The 17,608-nt window shown below is 39.9% G+C and overlaps 2 protein-coding genes and 1 non-coding gene across 5 annotated transcripts in view; 2 read left to right on the top strand and 1 right to left on the bottom strand.

The window, feature by feature from the left end:
• Positions 1-3,870, bottom strand: part of SYCP1 (synaptonemal complex protein 1) — a 73,168-nt gene extending 69,298 nt beyond the window's left edge. For both annotated transcript variants that reach the window (XM_070396238.1, XM_070396239.1), the window contains exon 1: positions 3,751-3,870. The gene's annotated coding sequence lies outside the window, so the exon portion shown is untranslated. The remainder of the gene's footprint in view (positions 1-3,750) is intronic.
• A 102-nt stretch (positions 3,871-3,972) lies between these two features.
• SIKE1 (suppressor of IKBKE 1) lies at positions 3,973-11,744 on the top strand. Of its 2 annotated transcripts, XM_070396348.1 has the most exons (5): positions 3,973-4,191; positions 4,416-4,521; positions 5,354-5,496; positions 6,896-7,009; positions 10,157-11,744. In XM_070396348.1, the coding sequence occupies exons 1-5, from the start codon at positions 4,033-4,035 to the stop codon at positions 10,256-10,258; spliced, it is 624 nt and encodes a 207-aa protein (XP_070252449.1). In that variant the 5' UTR covers positions 3,973-4,032; the 3' UTR covers positions 10,259-11,744. The 2 variants fall into 2 exon arrangements, with proteins under 2 accessions (XP_070252449.1, XP_070252450.1); XM_070396349.1 differs by lacking the exon at positions 6,896-7,009.
• LOC138996506 (small nucleolar RNA SNORA12) lies at positions 7,874-8,019 on the top strand. Its single transcript, XR_011468793.1, has one exon. It is a non-coding gene; the product is annotated as a small nucleolar RNA SNORA12 (small nucleolar RNA).
• Positions 11,745-17,608: the final 5,864 nt, after the last annotated feature.

Raw genomic sequence — 17,608 nt, 5'->3', positions numbered from 1 at the left:
TTCCTCATAATAAATTTCTTAAAATTCCTACTTCTGCTTTTCTGAATCCTAACTGATATAGAAGTTGATCCTGAAAAAGTCCTTGAAAGGCAATAAAGTTACACACCAGCTTCTATGAAAGCAGAGAGGAGGTACACTTAACTGGGGAGGTAAGTGAAGATTTCTGGAATAAGATTTCACTTAAACTGACTCTTTAAAAATTAGTAAGGCAGCCCTAGCCGGTTTGGCTCAGTGGATAGAGTGTCAACCTGCAGACTGAAGGGTCCTAGGTTCAATTTCAGTCAAGGGCACATGCCCGGGTTGCTGCTCGATCCCCAGTAGGGGGCGTGCAGGAGGCAGCCAATCAATGATTCATCATTGATGTTTCTATCTCTCCCTTCCTCTCTGAAATCAATAAAAATATATTAAAAACATTAGAAAGGCAAGATAGGAAGCAGTGGTAAGTTAATGAACCAACTCAATGGAAAAAATAAACTCGATTTATAACATTTGATAACTGTAGTTAAACACTGGAAATTAGAGTGATCTATTCTCTTCAGCCTAAAAAAAATAAATGTGATAGAAAGTAAAGGCATTAGGAGGAAGATGCAGTGTAAATAGTCGTTTTTGTGTTAATTAGCATAAATCTAATCACTTGTGGCTGGTGAAACTAAAGTGTCAAAGAGGGAAGTGCTTTAGAAACATTCACTACTATTATTTAATTTTTGGAATTTCAATATGGAATTGATATATTAAATTTTTATATATACATATATATATACTTGCTTTATTAAACATTACATGAGAACTCTAGATTTGAAGAATTTTCATATCAGAATACAGCCTTCTAATCATAGGTTGCAGCAACGGTTTCTAAAGTCAAGGTGTCCCTTAATTAGAATTAACAGTTACGAGGAGAGTTTCATAATAAAAACTAATATCTGCTTTTCTTACTTTCAAGAAGACTAAACATTTTTCCTTATCTTGCTGAGAATTCTTTCACCATAATTATGAGGGTTTTTCAAGGCCAAGTGCTAGAAAGCCATTAGTTAGCAACAACAGGAAAAAATAGGTCTGAAAGCTCAAAATTTACAATTTGGAGAAGGAAAAAGGAGCAAAATTAGCTAGTTAATAAATGTAATATGGAGCATGTAATGCTGTACATCTATGCTTCCTAAACATAGATTCTAAGTGTCTCTAAAGATTTGCATTTTGAATTACTGCAAATTTTTTCCAGTGGTATCAAAAGCTTGACATCAGCAAGGTGCGGTGTAGGTGTGTGGACAATGACAGAAGCTGTGGGGATGCTAGGGGCAGGTAAAGTTGAGTCTCTCCACCCTTGTCTCTGTTGTGGACCATTGGGACCACCATCTGCCCCCGTCCTCCAACACCTCTGAGCAGGGTATCTCAGGTTCTGTGGTATTGCTACAGCAATGGGCGTGGTACCAGAGAGAGATTTTCAATAAAATATCCAAGTCCCTCCCTCACTAGAGCTCATGTAAGTGGGGCAGGAACACTGCCCTGTCGGTCAGATTTGGCATTTGGATCATTAGAGGATCACTGGGATAAGGTATATACTCTGAGAGAGGCAGGAGTAGAATTTCTGATAGGGCCATCTGAAAATGAAGGTAGGGAGACTCAAAATTGCTTCCTGGCCCAAAGAGTATGAGGAAATGGAGCCAAGAAACAGGAGCCAGAAAGAAATTAGGTCAGAATAGAAATAGAACAAGCAAAAGAGATGTTGGGTAATTCTGTAATACCCGTAACACTAAAGTTGCCTGAGCTTATCTTATTGGTTTACTGAAGGGATGCAGAAGCACTGGGATGGCTTCAAGGTTACAATCCCTTCAACTTCATGGTTCCCCACTTAAAATCTATATTTGTTCCTATCCTTTTTATTTTCCTTGTAATTAAGGAGAATGGAATGTCTTTTATTCAAGTCCAGCATATTCACCTATGTACTGAACTCTATGCCCATTATCCCAATCAATATCCAGCAAAGATTAAGTAGCTATTATGCCCCTTCTCCTCCTGGTTCTCCCTCCTTCAAAAATCCCCCTACTGCCTGGGCAGCATGGCTTTGTGATTGAGCGTCAACCTATGAACCAGAAGGTCATTCATTTTTCTGTCAGGGTACATGCCCCGGTTGTGGGCTCGGCCCCCAGTAGGGAGCATGCTGGAGGCAGCCAATCAATGATTCTCATCATTGATGTTTCTATATCTCTCTCCCTCTCCCTTTCTGAAATAAATAAAAATATAATTTTTAAAAATCTCCCTACTTTCTCGTGTCTCTTTCTCAGTTGGATCCTTCCTCTATAAAGCCTTTTAAATATGCTCAAGATTTGTTCATTAAAACAAAAGCAAAACAGAAACAAAAGCCTTCCATTGTTTCTGTATCCCTTTTTAACCACTATTAAAATCATGGGATGGGTCAGAGGTTGGAGTTCACTGCTTGAATTTGTCTTTAAAAGACAGATAAAAATAAATTAGGGATGTTAGAAAGACAATGGTTCAGATTGCCAATCATAAGAGCTCAGTCTGGTAAGGGAAAGAAAATTAAACTATAAGGAAAGAGTCTGATAGAATATGAGTATTTTCAGAAATCTTAGAGCTGGATGAGGTCAAAGAGACAGTAGTGGGAGAAAGGGTTACGAGAACTAGATAGATTGAAGCAAAGATTACAATCAAATAGATATTAAAGCTTAAAATTTCTGATGAGGAACAATTTTTGGTGAATGATAAAGGGCTTGGCCATGGATAGGCAAAATAAATGAAATGTTTCTAGAACTGAGGAGGCCAAAGAAGAATAGAACATTACATGAATAGTTCACATGGATATGAATATCACTCAAGATGAGAGCTACATATGGATTAATCAAAAGGACTGTAAGCCAACTCAAGTCTTCTGTGAATAAAGGAGAATACCCAAGATAGGAGGTAAGTAATTAGGAGGGAGAGAAGAATCTTCAGCTAGATGAAACAAACTTCAAATAAAATGGAGGTTTTACACAAGCAAGTAAGAGTAATTGTTTGTCAGTTCATTGTGTAATTAGCATGACCAGTCTAATTCTCAGTCCTAATGCGGTGGGGCACAGAAATAATTACTTTCCATTAAAAGGGCAAGGGGTTGTGGTAACCTTGAGGGAGAGCTACTAGAGGAGGAGATGACTTGAGTAGGGAGAAGACCAGTTGGAAACTGGTGAGAAAGAATGATGGCCCTAGCAGTAAAATACAAAAAAGGAAATACGTTCTAAAGATACAAAAGAGATGGGTTGCTTTGGTAACTGATTAAGTGTAAAGACTTAGTCGGAAGAATAAAGGATGACTTTCAGGATTCTGTTTTGGGCAAGTGGGTGTATGAATGTGCTCTTTACTAAAACAGGAGGAGCAGGTTTGGAAGCAAAGATAATGCTGAATTCCCAGACACTGAACAGTTCCTGAAACAAAGAAGGGCATCTAAATCTAAGGGTCCCCAGAGTCTTACAACCAGGGGAGCAGTGGGCAGCGGCAGCGGCAGCTCGGCTGGGGCTAACCCCCTGAACCTGGCTCCAGGCCTCCCTTTCTCTGACTTCTCAGGGAGCCAAAGCAGCCCCACCTAGGCCCATTTCTTTCCTACCACATTTCTAGAGCCCAAACCGCCAGCTAGCTAGGTTCTTCCCTGTTGCTTCTTCTACCCTAAGCCCTTCCTTGTTTCGCTGTCCCCAGCTGTAATAAACATGCCCTAAAAAACAAAACAAAACAAAACAAAACAAAACAGTAAAGAAACTCCACCTGCCCCGCAAATCCAAACTTGCCCACCAGGCCGTGGGAACAGGAAACCAAGGGCGTGGCAAGGGCAGGCCTCGGGCTCGGTGCAGGGCGGGGCTGCGGAGAAGCCTCTGGTGAAAGCAGGCAGGTCATCCACGGACTTGGCAGCTACTGCGCAGGCGCATGCGGCGGCAAGCCGATGCCTTTTAAGCATACCGGAAGTGACGTCTCTGACGCTGGGACAGGTTCAGGACCTGAGCGACTGGCTTAGGCGAGCAGCGCTGGGTCTGTGGTCCTGCAGTCGCTATGAGCTGCACCATCGAGAAGATCTTGACCGACGCCAAGACGCTGCTGGAGAGGCTGCGGGAGCACGATGCGGCCGCGGAGTCGCTGGTGGATCAGTCGGCGGCGCTGCACCGGCGGGTGGCCGCTATGCGGGAGGCGGGGACGGCGCTTCCGGACCAGGTCAGGCAGAGGAGGGCTCCGTGCCCTCAGGTTCTGGGCTCTTGACCGGTGGAGGGTGAAGTCAAGTGGGACCTCGGCCTGGAATGTCTTCCTGGTCCGGGGTGGGGGGTGGGGGGTGCGGCGGTGAGACCTTTCTGCGGGATCGGGGCTGAGATCGCTGCCCTGGAGCCCTGCCTCCTGCCTCTTCGGTCGCACCTGTGCTTAGTCTCTCTCTGTTTGTCCAGTATCAAGAGGATGCATCCGATATAAAGGACATGTCCAAATACAAACCTCACATTCTGCTGTCCCAAGAGAACACGCAGATTAGAGACTTGCAGCAGGAAAACAGAGGTTAGTCAGGCCTTTTTGTGTAGTTATTGTGACTTTCTCATTCCCAGTAATAAAAATGCGAAAGTTCTCGCAAAACTGCCCAACCGTTTACTAAAATGCATTGTATTTCCAAATCAGTACTTTTATTAACAGAAGAATCCTGTGCTAAGTATCCGGTCCAGTAAAATAAAGTTGGTTACATTGCCCTTTTCAAGGTTGCCTGTATTTATAGGCAGCTTATCAAAGAGTGCTTAGTAGAGGTGAATTCGAGTTTATATCCTCAAGGGATTAAAATGTAAAGTTTAAATATTCAAATGTACTACAGTTAAGATTGAAAAGTTTTAAAAAAGATTGAAGAGTTTTTTTTATGTTCTTGTACGAAGTGGAAGAGCTGAGTCTTATACTCAGGATGTATATTCTTGGGCTTGGTAAGTACATTATTAGTGATAGAAGTATGAATAGTTATTTGTATGTCAGTTGACAGAGGGCTTTCACATATATCATCCCATTGTATTCTTATATTTTCATATTGAGGTATATGAGCCAGATAAGAAATAGGCTCAGAGAGGTTAAATGATTTGCTTAAGAGTATTAAGCTAATAACTCAGAGAACTGAACTCAAACCCATGCCTTCTGATTCCAAATCCCATGTTTCTACCAAACTATGCCACCTCTGCCTAGAAAGTTATGTTTCACATTGACCTTAACTGTTGTATTTTGTGGACTTAAACAATGATTTACAAATTTGGAATCACAATATCTCATGGAATGTCATAAAATCCCAACTGTTAAGAGTTTGCCTTTGAAAGCTCTCTCTCAGACAACACTGCCAAGTTATTTTATTTTTTGACAGAACTGTGGGTTTCCTTGGAGGAACACCAGGATGCTTTGGAACTCATCATGAGCAAATACCGGAAACAGATGCTACAATTAATGGTTGCTAAAAAAGCAATGGATGCTGAACCAGTCCTGAAAGCTCACCAAACTCACTCTGCAGTAAGAAAGTTTGATAAATTCTAAATGAACTGAATTGAAATCTTGAAATTGTGTTACCTTGTGTGCCTGTTTTTGAAGAAGAGTAAGCTTTTTTTTCCTTTAGTGTTTATCTCATTCACTGTTGGTTCTGCTGTAGCTTTGTAAAGATTTGAATAAAAAGAAGGGGATAAGGAGCCCTCAGGTCCTTTCATTTGAATAGGACTAAGGATCCTTTCTCCCTCACCAATATCTTTCCAAGATGCTAATGAATGCTTATCTCTTCCAAAAAACATAATGCTAGTTAGTGTCAAAGAGGCCCAGTAAATACCTGATTGGTTATGATTGTACATTTTACTAACTTGTAAGCTTCTTGGTTATAAGAAGCATAAATTCATCTTTTATCCCTAACATAGTACCTGGCACATAGCAGACTGTCAGGAAACTTTTATTAAACTGAACCACATAACATCATGCTCATTAGGAGAGAAAAGTATGGTTTAAAAATAGATATACAAGGCATCGTTTCTACACTTTGGTTGATTATGATTGAACTTGAGAGACCCAGTAATTGGTCTTATGTCTGTAGAGTGCTTTATGGTTGTCCTTGTACATTCACATGTACTGTATCATTTAATCATGGATTAATAGATTAGTGCCTTACTATTTGCTGCAGTGAAATTTAGGAAAAGTTTCATCCTAGATTCCACTGAAAGCATTTTACTGACTTAAAAGTCTTCGGGAACAGCGATGCTTTAAATATATGAATGGCTTTCATATGGAAGAGAAAGATAAATTTTATTTTCTTTAGACTACAGGAGAAAATTTGAACCTTGAAGGAAACAGATTTTAGTTCATATGAAAAACTTGTTAAAAGATACGAACAGCACTGGCTGGTGTGGCACGGTTGGGTGAGGTCACATGCACCAAAAGGTTGCTGGTTTGATTCCCAGTCAGAGTACGTGCCAGGGTTTCAGGCTCCATCCCCAGCGAGGGAGTATGCAGGAGGCAGCCGACCGATGTTTTGCTCTTACATTGATGTTTCTCTCTCTCCCTTCCTCTCTTTCTAAAAATAAGTAAAAATAAAAAAAGGTAAGTCCAAAGATGGAATAAGGTACCTTTGAATGTGTTGACCTTCTTGCCAATAAAAGTATTCAAGTTTAAGTTAAGAAGCCCCTTATAGATGCTGTCCAACATCCAGCGGGTGGTTAGCCTAGAATCAATCTTTTGAAAACAAATTATTTGTGACTACCACAGGATAACTTTATTATGGGTTTACCCCTGAGGACTCAGATTATGGTGAATTGGCTGTGTAATCTCTGTAGCATAGATTAAATTTTTAACATCATAATGGACATATTCTCATGAACTTCATATCTGTAGAAAAGATGACTTTTTCACCTTTTTTATGTTATCTTCACAGGAAATTGAGAGTCAGATTGATAGAATCTGTGAAATGGGAGAAGTGATGAGGAAAGCAGTTCAGGTGGATGATGACCAATTTTGTAAGATTCAGGAAAAACTAGCCCAATTAGAGGTAAGATTGTTGCTATTTTAGGTTCACAGTATTTCAGCAAGTTTTCATAGAGTCTGGAAGAATGCCATCGCCATCCTGTCACTGCAATGTATTGAAGTTTTCTGTGTGCTTCTCCTGATTTAAAATTAAAACTCCTCCATACCCTTTTCATAAAAGGAAATGTAGTCAGCAGCAAGCAATGAAAATGCCAATTATGTACTGGCTAGAAACTGAGATGTTATCATATCCAGAGGGCAGAGAGTGTGGACAGGACAGATTACCTGTGAATTAAAATCCCTCATCTGCCATTAAAGGAAGTCAAATAGTGTCTAAAGTTGATGATAAGGAAATAGCAGTACAGGCATATTATTTAAAACTAGAGGTCCGGTGCAAAAATTTGTGTACCCAAGGGAGTGGGGTCCCTCAGCCCAGCCTGCCCCCTCTCACAGTCCGGGAGCCCTTGGGGCATGTCTGACTGATGGCTTAGGCCCGCTTGGACATCCTTAGCACTGCTATGGAGGCAGGAGAGGCTCTCACCACCGCCGCTGTGCTTGCCAGCAGTGAGCCTGGCTCAGGGCTTCTGGCCAAGTGGTGCTCCCCCTATGGGACCGCACTGATCATCAGGGGGCAGCTCCTGTGTTAACCATCTGCCCCCTGGTGGACAGTGTGTGTCATGGCAACTGGTCATTCCGCTGTTTGGTCAATTTGCATATTAGCTTTTTATTATATAGGGTGATTATAGAAGTAAATACTAAAGAAACAGATAAAAGTATTAAAAGTGGTTGCCTTTGGGGAACAAAGCCAAGGATAACTGTTTATAAGCCTTGTAATCTTGATTTTTTTTTTAAAGCTATTTTCATAAAATATTTTGATTAAAGAAAGGCCTGGGGTGTTAGTATGCCCATAAAATGGTTAAGGAAATTCAAATGGGCCTGACTCTGCCACATATATTGTATAGGAGCTGGGAAAGGCTTGATGACAGAGAGATCTCTCTCTAGCCTTTCCCACATCAGAGATTGGCTCCCACATGGAAAAAAAAAAAAATGGTTAAGGAAAAACATAGATTGTTTGAATGCTGCTGATTACTAGGTGCTATCATGAGCCCTTTGAGAAATAACAGAGAAAAAGAAAGCTAGGATCCCTACTCAGAGTCTAGTAAAAGGAACAAAACTGGTACAGCAGGTCCTTGAATAATTTCATTTTGTTCAATGTCATTTTATTACAACATTGATGAGATATTATAGGAACTTAACTCTTGTTTATATCATTTAGCCTACGGTAAAATTGGTTTCTTTATACATTGTTTTGCTTAAAGTCGCAGTACCTATTGATAACTTTAAATGAAGACTTATTGTACTTATGTGAAAGTATTATTAGGAATTTGAAAGATAGAAGATACAGTAACAAGACTTGGGAACTAAAAAGAGTATTACAAGCAGTAAATTCATTATATATACTTATATATACATATATATAGGTATGTATATATATGTGTGTGTATGTGTATATATATATATATATATATATATCTTATAATTAGGCATATATAATATGCTGAGTGTCCGACCATTGGGTCGAATGTTCGGTCAACTGCTCGACCAGTTGCTATGATGTGCACTGACCATCAGGGGGCAGATGCTCCAACTGGTAGGTTAGCTTGCTGCTGGGGTCCAGCCTATCGGGATTGGGTGAGATGGGCCGGACATGCCCTGAAGCCCTCCTGCGGTCCCTCCCTGGCCAGCCAACCTCCTACTGTCCCTTCTGGGCTGGATTGTGAGAGGGCACAGGCCAGGCCGAGGGACCCCACCGGTGCACAAATCTGTGCACCTGTCCTCTAGTAAGATATGACATGGTAAATAAATGCCAGGAGAGAGAGACAAAGTACAAGGGGAAGCATTTGATATGGTAGAAGATTTAATGACCATAGGTTCTGATTCTTGCCTGAAAACACTATGGCTTACCAGAATTTCCTGCAGAGAGAATAAGGATGAAGAGTGCTAACGGCCCTATCTGGGAGTGACAAGGTTCCAAGGAGGAATTAGGAGTTAGTTCAAATGAAAAATCAGCCTTGTCTGCATTCTCCTTAGTTATGGAAAGAGCCCTCAGGAAACATGAGACAAATTTTACTTAATACTTTAAGTGGAAAAAACATGGGCATTAGATGGAGATCTCAGCAGTACCACATCCAAGTTATCTGAGTTTGGACAAGTTTATGGACTTTTGTGAGCCACATTGTCCTCATTTTAAAGAGAGTATGGGTATAGGCAATGGTACCTACCCTACAGATGGTTGTGAGATAATACATGTAAGACACCCACGTGGTACCTGGTTATGTGGCTAATTAGTTTCTTCTCCTTTCCTTTAGGACATACAGGAGAGAAGATTGAGTGAAGTGAAAGTATTATTAGGAATTTGAAAGATAGAAAATACAGTAGCAAAACTTGGGGAACCAAAAAGAGTATTACAAGCAGTCAATTCCTCTAGTGGAGAGTTTTTTTTTTTTTTTTTGGTAGTCCTAACAAAGCATATAAAAATTGCTCAGAGCCGAACCGGTTTGGCTCAGTAGATAGAGCATTGGCCTGTGGACTCAAGGGTCCCAGGTTCGATTCCGGTCAAGGGCATGTACCTTGGTTGCGGGCACATCCCCTCTGGGGGGCGTGCAGGAGGCAGCTGGTCGATCTCTCTCATCGATGTTTCTAACTCTCTATCCCTCTCCCTTCTTCTCTGTAAAAAATCAATAAAAATATATTTTTTTAAAAAATTGCTCAGGCCCTAGCCAGTTTGGCTCAATGGATAGAGCGTCGGCCTGCAGACGCAAGGGTCCTAGGTTCGATTCCGGTCAAGAGCAAGTACCTTGGTTGCGGGCGCATCCCCGGTGGGGAGTGTGCAGGAGGTAGCTGATCGATGTTTCTCTCTCATCGATGTTTCTGGCTCTCTGTCCCACTCCCTTCCTCTCTGTAAAAAATCAATAAAATATATTTTTAAAAAAATTGCTCAGTAAATGTTTGTTCAGTGAATAAATAAGTAGTATTTTAGGGAACTCTCCGTTCTTTCCTTAAAACTTTAAAAATTAAAATAATATGCTTTCTGTTCCTGACCCGAAACAATGTGTTCTGATGCAATTAAACAGTCAAAATACCTGAAATAAACACACCTTTTTTTTTTCAGCTTGAAAATAAGGAACTTCGGGAATTATTGTCCATCAGCAGTGAGTCGCTTCAGGTCAGAAAGGAAAACTCAATGGACACTACTTCCGAAGCCATCAAATAACTTCAGCCTCCGAACGACAGCTGGAGATGGTTTATCAAGGAAGGAAGTTACTGTCTTTCTATTTGAATATTGTCCTTTCAGTGTCTTGCCTCGGACTTGATTTAATAATGTTGATTAAAGGAATCGGATGGCAGTTTAGAATTGGCAGTCAAAATTGGCTGTCCACAAAACAGTTTTGGGGTGTGTTCGTGAAAATACACACTGAATTTCACCATTCCTTTCTCTAAGAGACTACTTTTAATTTTCATATCTGGGACCTTGATTTATATAAACTATGTTTTTGGTTCATTTTTGTTTTTTTCACATCTCTGAAACTTTGAGCATTGTATCAAAAGGCAGCAATTTTATTTTATATAGGATTATAAATGGCAATTATGAAAAAAGTTAAAAAGAGATGAGCTTTTTAAATCTGTTTGGTATAAATCTGGATTATTTCCCATTTGAGAAAAATACAATAATTTCACAGAACTAGATTGGCAAATTCTCTGATTTGTAATGTCATTCACATTCTATGAAGTTTTAAGTCTCTCTGGTGCTAAGAGTTGGCACTTCATGGCCTTGTGTCTTCACTCTTAATTTGAGAGAACCTACTGCTAGTCTCCAGGAAACATACTTAAAAATAAGTCAACTTTTTTTCCAGTAGTAATATAGTCATTGTGTGTTCAAAGAATGCTGAGAAATTTGTCCTGTGTATGTGGACACACACATGCACACTTATCTCAAATGCTAAAAGTTGCTTTCAGTTATTCCATTAGATATTAGTAATCAATTTTTCATTTTTTCCCTCCTACGGTAGTTTACCTAGTGCCATGGTCGGCAAACCGCGGCTCGCGAGCCACATGCGGCTCTTTGGCCCCTTGAGTGTGGCTCTTCCACAAGATACTGGCTCATCCACAAAATACCGACTTCTGCACATGGGCCACGAAGTTTCAATCGCACTGTACGTGCGTGCCCACACGTGGTATTTTGTGGCAGAGCCACACTCAAGGGGCCAAAGAGCCGCATGTGGCTCGAGAGCCACGGTTTGCCGAGCCGCAGCTTGCCGACCACTGACCTAGTGTGAAGAGCATATAATAGGTTTATTCACATCATAGTTCTTAGGTACTACATTCTACTGTTTATATATAACTTATCTTTTAAGAACTATCACTTACTTGGATATCTTTCATTATTAGTACCAATAGTTGACTTCTTTTTAGATCCATTTCCACAAGGAAACAGTTTCATCACCTAACAAGAGTTATTACATTCACATGTCTTTTAGACAACCAAGCAATGTTGAGATTCAAATGCTGAGTAGTCAACTAGGCTCATTCATCAATTCATTCCCCCATCTCAGTTTACTCACATTACTTCATGTTATACTATCAATTTAGGTTTATCCCCAAATAACTGAAATAAATGCTAAACCTGTCAATATTTTCTAATAACATTAAGCATCATAGTGCATCGGAAAGGCACAGTATTAAAAAATGTTTTATGTTAATGTTTTGTGTGATGTAAAATTTCTTTTGTACTGCCATAAAAAATGAAATCCTGTTAAAATCTAAGATATCCTAAAAGCATCTGATCCCAGTAATGCTAATGGACTTTGCCTGCAACAGTAGGCTTTGATGAATAGGTATATATTCTTTTAGAATTCATCAAGTTTCTATTCAAAGTCCTGCATAGAATTTGAAAAGTGCTCTGCCCCAAGTGTAGGCATTTTTATCCCACTTCCCAAGAGTAAGTAATCTTTTAACCCAGCCATTTGCCTTGAAGTATATGCCCTAAGTGCCACCATATGTCCTACAATTCCAATTCAAGAGGTAGGTACCCTATACTGTTTGTCAGCTGCTATGGTCAGTTTTCAGTGATCACGGTAATCAAATGGCCCATTAAGGTATAACATGGTGTCCCTTTATTTGTCTTATGTGCTTTTAAGTTATTTTACAGTTCTTTACATCTCAGATATCAGGATACATCCACATGTTAACCTTTCTCCCTAGCAAATCAAAAGCTTGAAGTATGAGTCTAAAGGGCTCTCATTACTTCACATGATAAAATTCTGGCTGGTGTTAATGCTTTGAAGATAATCTGTACTTAACAAAGTGAAAGAATGTTTTTTCACTTTGATTTGAGTGACTATTAATGTTTCTTTTGCAGTGGATGGAGGGATTTGACTGGTTTGCAAAGCCTAAGTACAAACTTATCTTTTCTAAAGAAAACCAAAAAACTAATTTAGATAACGTCAGCTAATTTTACTAAGTAATGTGTCTAATAGGAAATGCAAAGGTTTATTTTTCACATTCAACCTGTTAAGTAGACAAGGTTTTCATAAATATTTTGTAATTAGCACAATGTAGTCTACAAGGCTCTACAAGGCTCTGGACCCTCTGGAATCTCAGGTGGTTGACAAAATTCATTTCCTTATAGGATAGAACTTATATAGGCCTTCAAGGCCAATAGGAGGTCATCTCTCTGACTTCCCTTATCTCCCACTTCTAGATTCCCTTTAAGAGTTCACCAGACTAGGTGAGGCCCAACCACAATAATCTCCCTCTGATTAATCTGATTAGATATCTTTAAAAAAAATACTTCCTGTTGAAAGTATTACATTTGTCCCCTTTCATTCCCCATTGGCCCCTTCTAGCCTGGCCCCGCCTCCTGCCCCCAGGCCTTCACCATACTTTTGTCTGTGTCCTTGGGTTATGCATATTTGCATACAAGTTCTTTGGTTGATGTCTTCCCACCCACCTTCCCTGAGATTATAGATCTTAAATACATTTGCAGTAACTCCTTTTGCCATAAAGGAGTGATATCCTCTAATACCCACAGGTCCAGCCCAGGCTCAAGAAGTATGTATTAGTCAGGTGTGACTCAGGGGTTGAACAGGAATTTATGAACCAGGAGGTCAGGGTTGATTCCCCGTCAGGGCACAGGCCCGGGTTGTGAGGGCGTGCAGGAGGCAGCTAATCAATGATTCTCTGTCATCTTTGATGTTTCTATCATTCCCTCTCTGAAACCAATAAAAATATCTATTTTCTTAAAAGAAGCCTGTACACCAGGTGGTGGGAATCTTGGTGGCCATCTTAGAATTCTACCTACCACAGTGGCTCTTAGCAGTTTGGAATAAAATCCTAAAAACAACAATGAAGCACTCTTAGGAAATGCTGCATTACAAGTATTTGTGGGCCAAAAATAATTCTGTGTGGAAAATAATGTGCCCATCTGTGAGCCAAATGATGCCCACCAATATATGCTAAAATTAGTGGACTAAAGTTTAAGCAGAAAAGGATATTTGCTTAGTCTCTGTATTAGTTTCCTAGATTTGCAATAACAAATTACCACAAATTGTCCCTAGCCAGTTTGGCTCAGTGGATAGAGCTTCAGCCTGCAGACTGAAGGGTCCTGGGTTTGATTCCGCTCAAGGTCACATACCAAGGTTGTGGGCTCAATCCCCAGTAGACCCCATGCAGGAGGCAGCTAATCAATGATTCTCTTTCATTGATGTTTCTATCTCTTCCTCTCTGAAATAAAAAATATGTATTTTTTAAAATTACCACAAACTGGATGGCTTAAAACAACAGAAATGTATTCTCCACAGTTCTGGAGGCTAGAAATCTGAAATCAAGGTGTGTTGGCAAGGATGGTTCCTTCCTTTAAGGGAGAATGTATTCCAGGCCCCTCTTAGCTTCTGGCAATTCTTGGCGTTCCTTGACTTGTAGATGCATCACTACAGTCTCTGCCTCAGTCTTCACATGGTGTTCCCCCAGTAGGTCTCTGTCTAAATCTCCCTTTTCTAAGGACACTAGTCATTGGATTAGGGTTTTCCTTAATCAAACATGACTTCATTTTAACTTGATTATGTCTGCAAAAGACCCTTTTTCCTAATAAGGTCACATTCTAAGGTCTGGGTAGATGGAAATTTTGAGAAGACACTATTCAATCAAGTATGGTCCCAACGTATCCATCCCCCAAAAACTTAGTAATTATAAAGGAGAAAATAGTAACTTTACTATGAGAAATCCTGGCAGACACCACTACCCAAATGATTAAGGTAAAATGGTTTCTATGGAAAGTAACCTCAGGGTAATCTGATCATAAATTTCTAATTTCATACTCATGGTAGGTAGTCATGCCCTAGACACAGAACTTCTTTTAGTAAAAGGCTTATTTTTGCCGTAAGTAAGCCTTGTCCATTATTTCTGTGCATCTAGGTTAACACACTATTCGAATACCCCCTTTCAGATTCCTTCTTCTAAAGCATAGCCATCCCCAAGAAAGCACATAATCTTTTATATATATATATTGATTTCAGAGAGAGAGAGAGGAAAAAAAACATCAATGATGAGAATCATTGATTGGCTGCCTCTTCACGCCCCCTACTGGGGATCGAGCCTGCAACCTGGGCATGTGCCCCTGACCGGAATCGAACCCGGACCCTTCAGTTGGCAGGTTGATGCTCTATCTACTGAGCAAGATCGGCTAGGGCCATGTAATCTTTTTTAAAAAGTATTTTTATTGATGTTAGATGATTGTGTTGGGGTCCATCCTCAGCAGGTCCAGGGGTTCCCAGAGGTGTGGACGGAGTCCGAGAAGAAGGAATGACATGGAGGCAGCGTTCAGTTGATCAGCATAGGGAGGTTCTCTAGCCAGGTTCTGTGTTTATTGTCCTGTCACATCTGTATTTATACCAGTTGATTTTAATCCTATCCATTCTATTCCAAAGGTTAGGGCGTTTCTTATCTCCATTCCAAGGTTACTCTATTGTTCTATCAAGCTACAAGGAAGTAACTGAAGGAGATTATCCTAAGTAAAGATTATGTAGCTTAAGCGTGATTAACTACCCGCCTGGCACTTAGTTAAGGGGTTTTACTGATTCCCTTCCTTAGTCCTAAACAACCTTTCTCAGAGAGGTGACCTTGGTTAAAACACATAGCGCTAAGAAGGGGGAGCCAACATATGCCATATACGCCAGGTCCCTTGAAACATAAGCTGTGCAGATGTTTCTTCCCTGCAGCGACTATGTCAAGCAGCATGGGTGGACCGGCTTCCGGCATGAATGGAGAGAGAGAGGAAAAAAAACCCCACAACCTGAGTATGTGCCCTGGCCAGGAATCAAACCTGTGCCCTTTCAGGGCACAGGGCAATGCTTAACCAACTAAGCCACACTGGCTAGGGCTGAGAGTATATAATCTTAACAATCTAGTAATCCAATCTCCGCCTTTCTTTCTCCACCTTCAGGTAATTTTTCCCTCCCTCATTTCAAGTACATGAAAGAAACTGCACTTATTCTCAGTCTGTTGAGATCTTGCTTCCAAATGAATCCTGTTTGACTCGAATTTTTCTAAAAATTCTCCGCAGGTTTGGATGTACTTACTTCGACAATAAACATCATTAATAGTACTTATTTTTTTCTTTATATACACATGAGAGTGACACTTAAAAACAAATCTAGGTCTAAATAAGTTTAAAAGAGTTCTTAATAAATATAAAAATTCTAAGTAATAAAAATGTCAGTAAAATGGCAACATATTTTATTCTTGCGGTGCATAAATAATGTATAAATAATATATTGTACAATCAATACTTTCTTAGCTTTAAGTAAATGCAATTCATTCATTTAAGTACTATTATTATGTAAGGAACTGACCTAGGTGTACGGGATATAATGAACCAAACATAACTGAGGCTTATACTAATGTTCAGAAGGGTAATAATTAAACTCATAAATGTATAATTTTGGATGGTGATATGTTATGAAGACAATAAAACAAACTAGTATTTTTAAGAAATGGTGGTAATAATAATAGGTACTTTTATTTTAGAAAAGACCTTTGTGAGGCCTTAACAGGTGAACTGAAACCCAAATTCTGAGAAAGGGCCAAATATGTGATGATTTGGGGAAAGAGCATTCCAGGCAGAGGCAACAGTAAATGCAAGATTTCTGAAGTAGGAACAAACTTGCAATGTTCAAGGAACCAAAATGGCAGTGGAATTGAATCACAGTGAGGCAGGGGTTAGAGACTTAATGAGTTCTAGGTCATTTAGGGCCTTGTAAGACATGGCAAAAGAGTTTGGGCTTTTGGTGACACCACGTTCTCTGCTATGCTGGTGAGCCCCCACCAGTAAACTTGCCTGGTGACCTGAGTGCCCAAGAGCTGTGCAGTGGCCCTGGTGATGGACCCTGAAGCTCAGCTGGGTCTGTCCTGTTCCACCCTCACACTCCCTTCCCCTCTGGTGGCCTGGCTCCCAGTCCTTGGTAGCCCCATTCCCCAGCTCCTCACAATATGGTTTTCACTTGTGTGGATTTAATAAAAACTTCACAAGTTACTAAAAATAATGTAATAAAATAAAAATGAAACCTACCACTAATTATGTGTAGTACCTGTAGAAAGAACAAATCATTTAAACTAGTGATTTAGGTCAAATCACTCCATATTTTACTTTCTTTAATGCTCTGGAAGCTAAAATGTATGCTTCTGGGTTTATATATATTTGCATTTTGTTAAATGTACATTGATACAAATTATGGGTCAAAGAGGAATTTAAAGGAAATTGAGACATTCAAAATGAGGAGATGTAATGGTTATATGATTTAAGAAGGTCTTTAGGAGCTTGTGTAATGGTAGAAATCCAGACTTTATTCTTTCTTATTAATAGGAATGGCATTTATAGAATTTAGTAAGATTATTACTTTTTACATTTACCATTGCTGTGATATTTGAGAATGTGTGCTCTTAGACCTAATTCTACTTTTAGCCCAGCTCCACATGACCTTGTTTCTAAAGCAAGAGCCCAGGGCAGTTTCTCTGTAACATTAGATTACAATATCCAGACTAGATCTATTGCTGGGAGAGAGAGATGTCATTTTAAGAAATGGTCAAAGGAAACTGAAACAGCTGGTTTGGCATGTTTACATTCTGTACTTCCCCAACAGAACATTTCCATTTCTAACCACTCCTGACATTGTTGTTCAGTGATACTCATTCAACAATCATTTCCATTTCTAACAACTCCTTACACTGTTGTTCAGTGATATCCATTCAACAAGCTTTTGAGAGTTGTCTACGCCAGGCACTGTCAGGAACCAGGACTGCAAAGATGAAGGTCACAAGCCCTGTCCTAAAGTATCATTAGCTATAATAGACTAATAATCACAATAGAGTGAGCTATGAAAGCACTGAAAGTGAGGCAAATATCTGTGCCCAGGAAAGCGTGGGAAGACATAAAAGAGAACAAAGGCACCTTGGAGGTGGTATCGGATTGGAATAGCAACCGAGTTGGAGAGAGAAATCTTTGAACATCACAAGTAGGGTACTGCCTCCTCTTAGAACTCAAGATGGTTTGCTCTGATTTCAACCTTTT

This window comes from Myotis yumanensis, unplaced genomic scaffold (assembly GCF_028538775.1).
Source record: "Myotis yumanensis isolate MYYU_CA2020_CCGP unplaced genomic scaffold, mMyoYum1.0.hap1 SCAF_17, whole genome shotgun sequence".
NCBI lineage: Eukaryota > Metazoa > Chordata > Mammalia > Chiroptera > Vespertilionidae > Myotis > Myotis yumanensis.
Note: the sequence above shows the minus strand (reverse complement) of the source record. Positions and strands in the feature narration are given on the sequence as shown.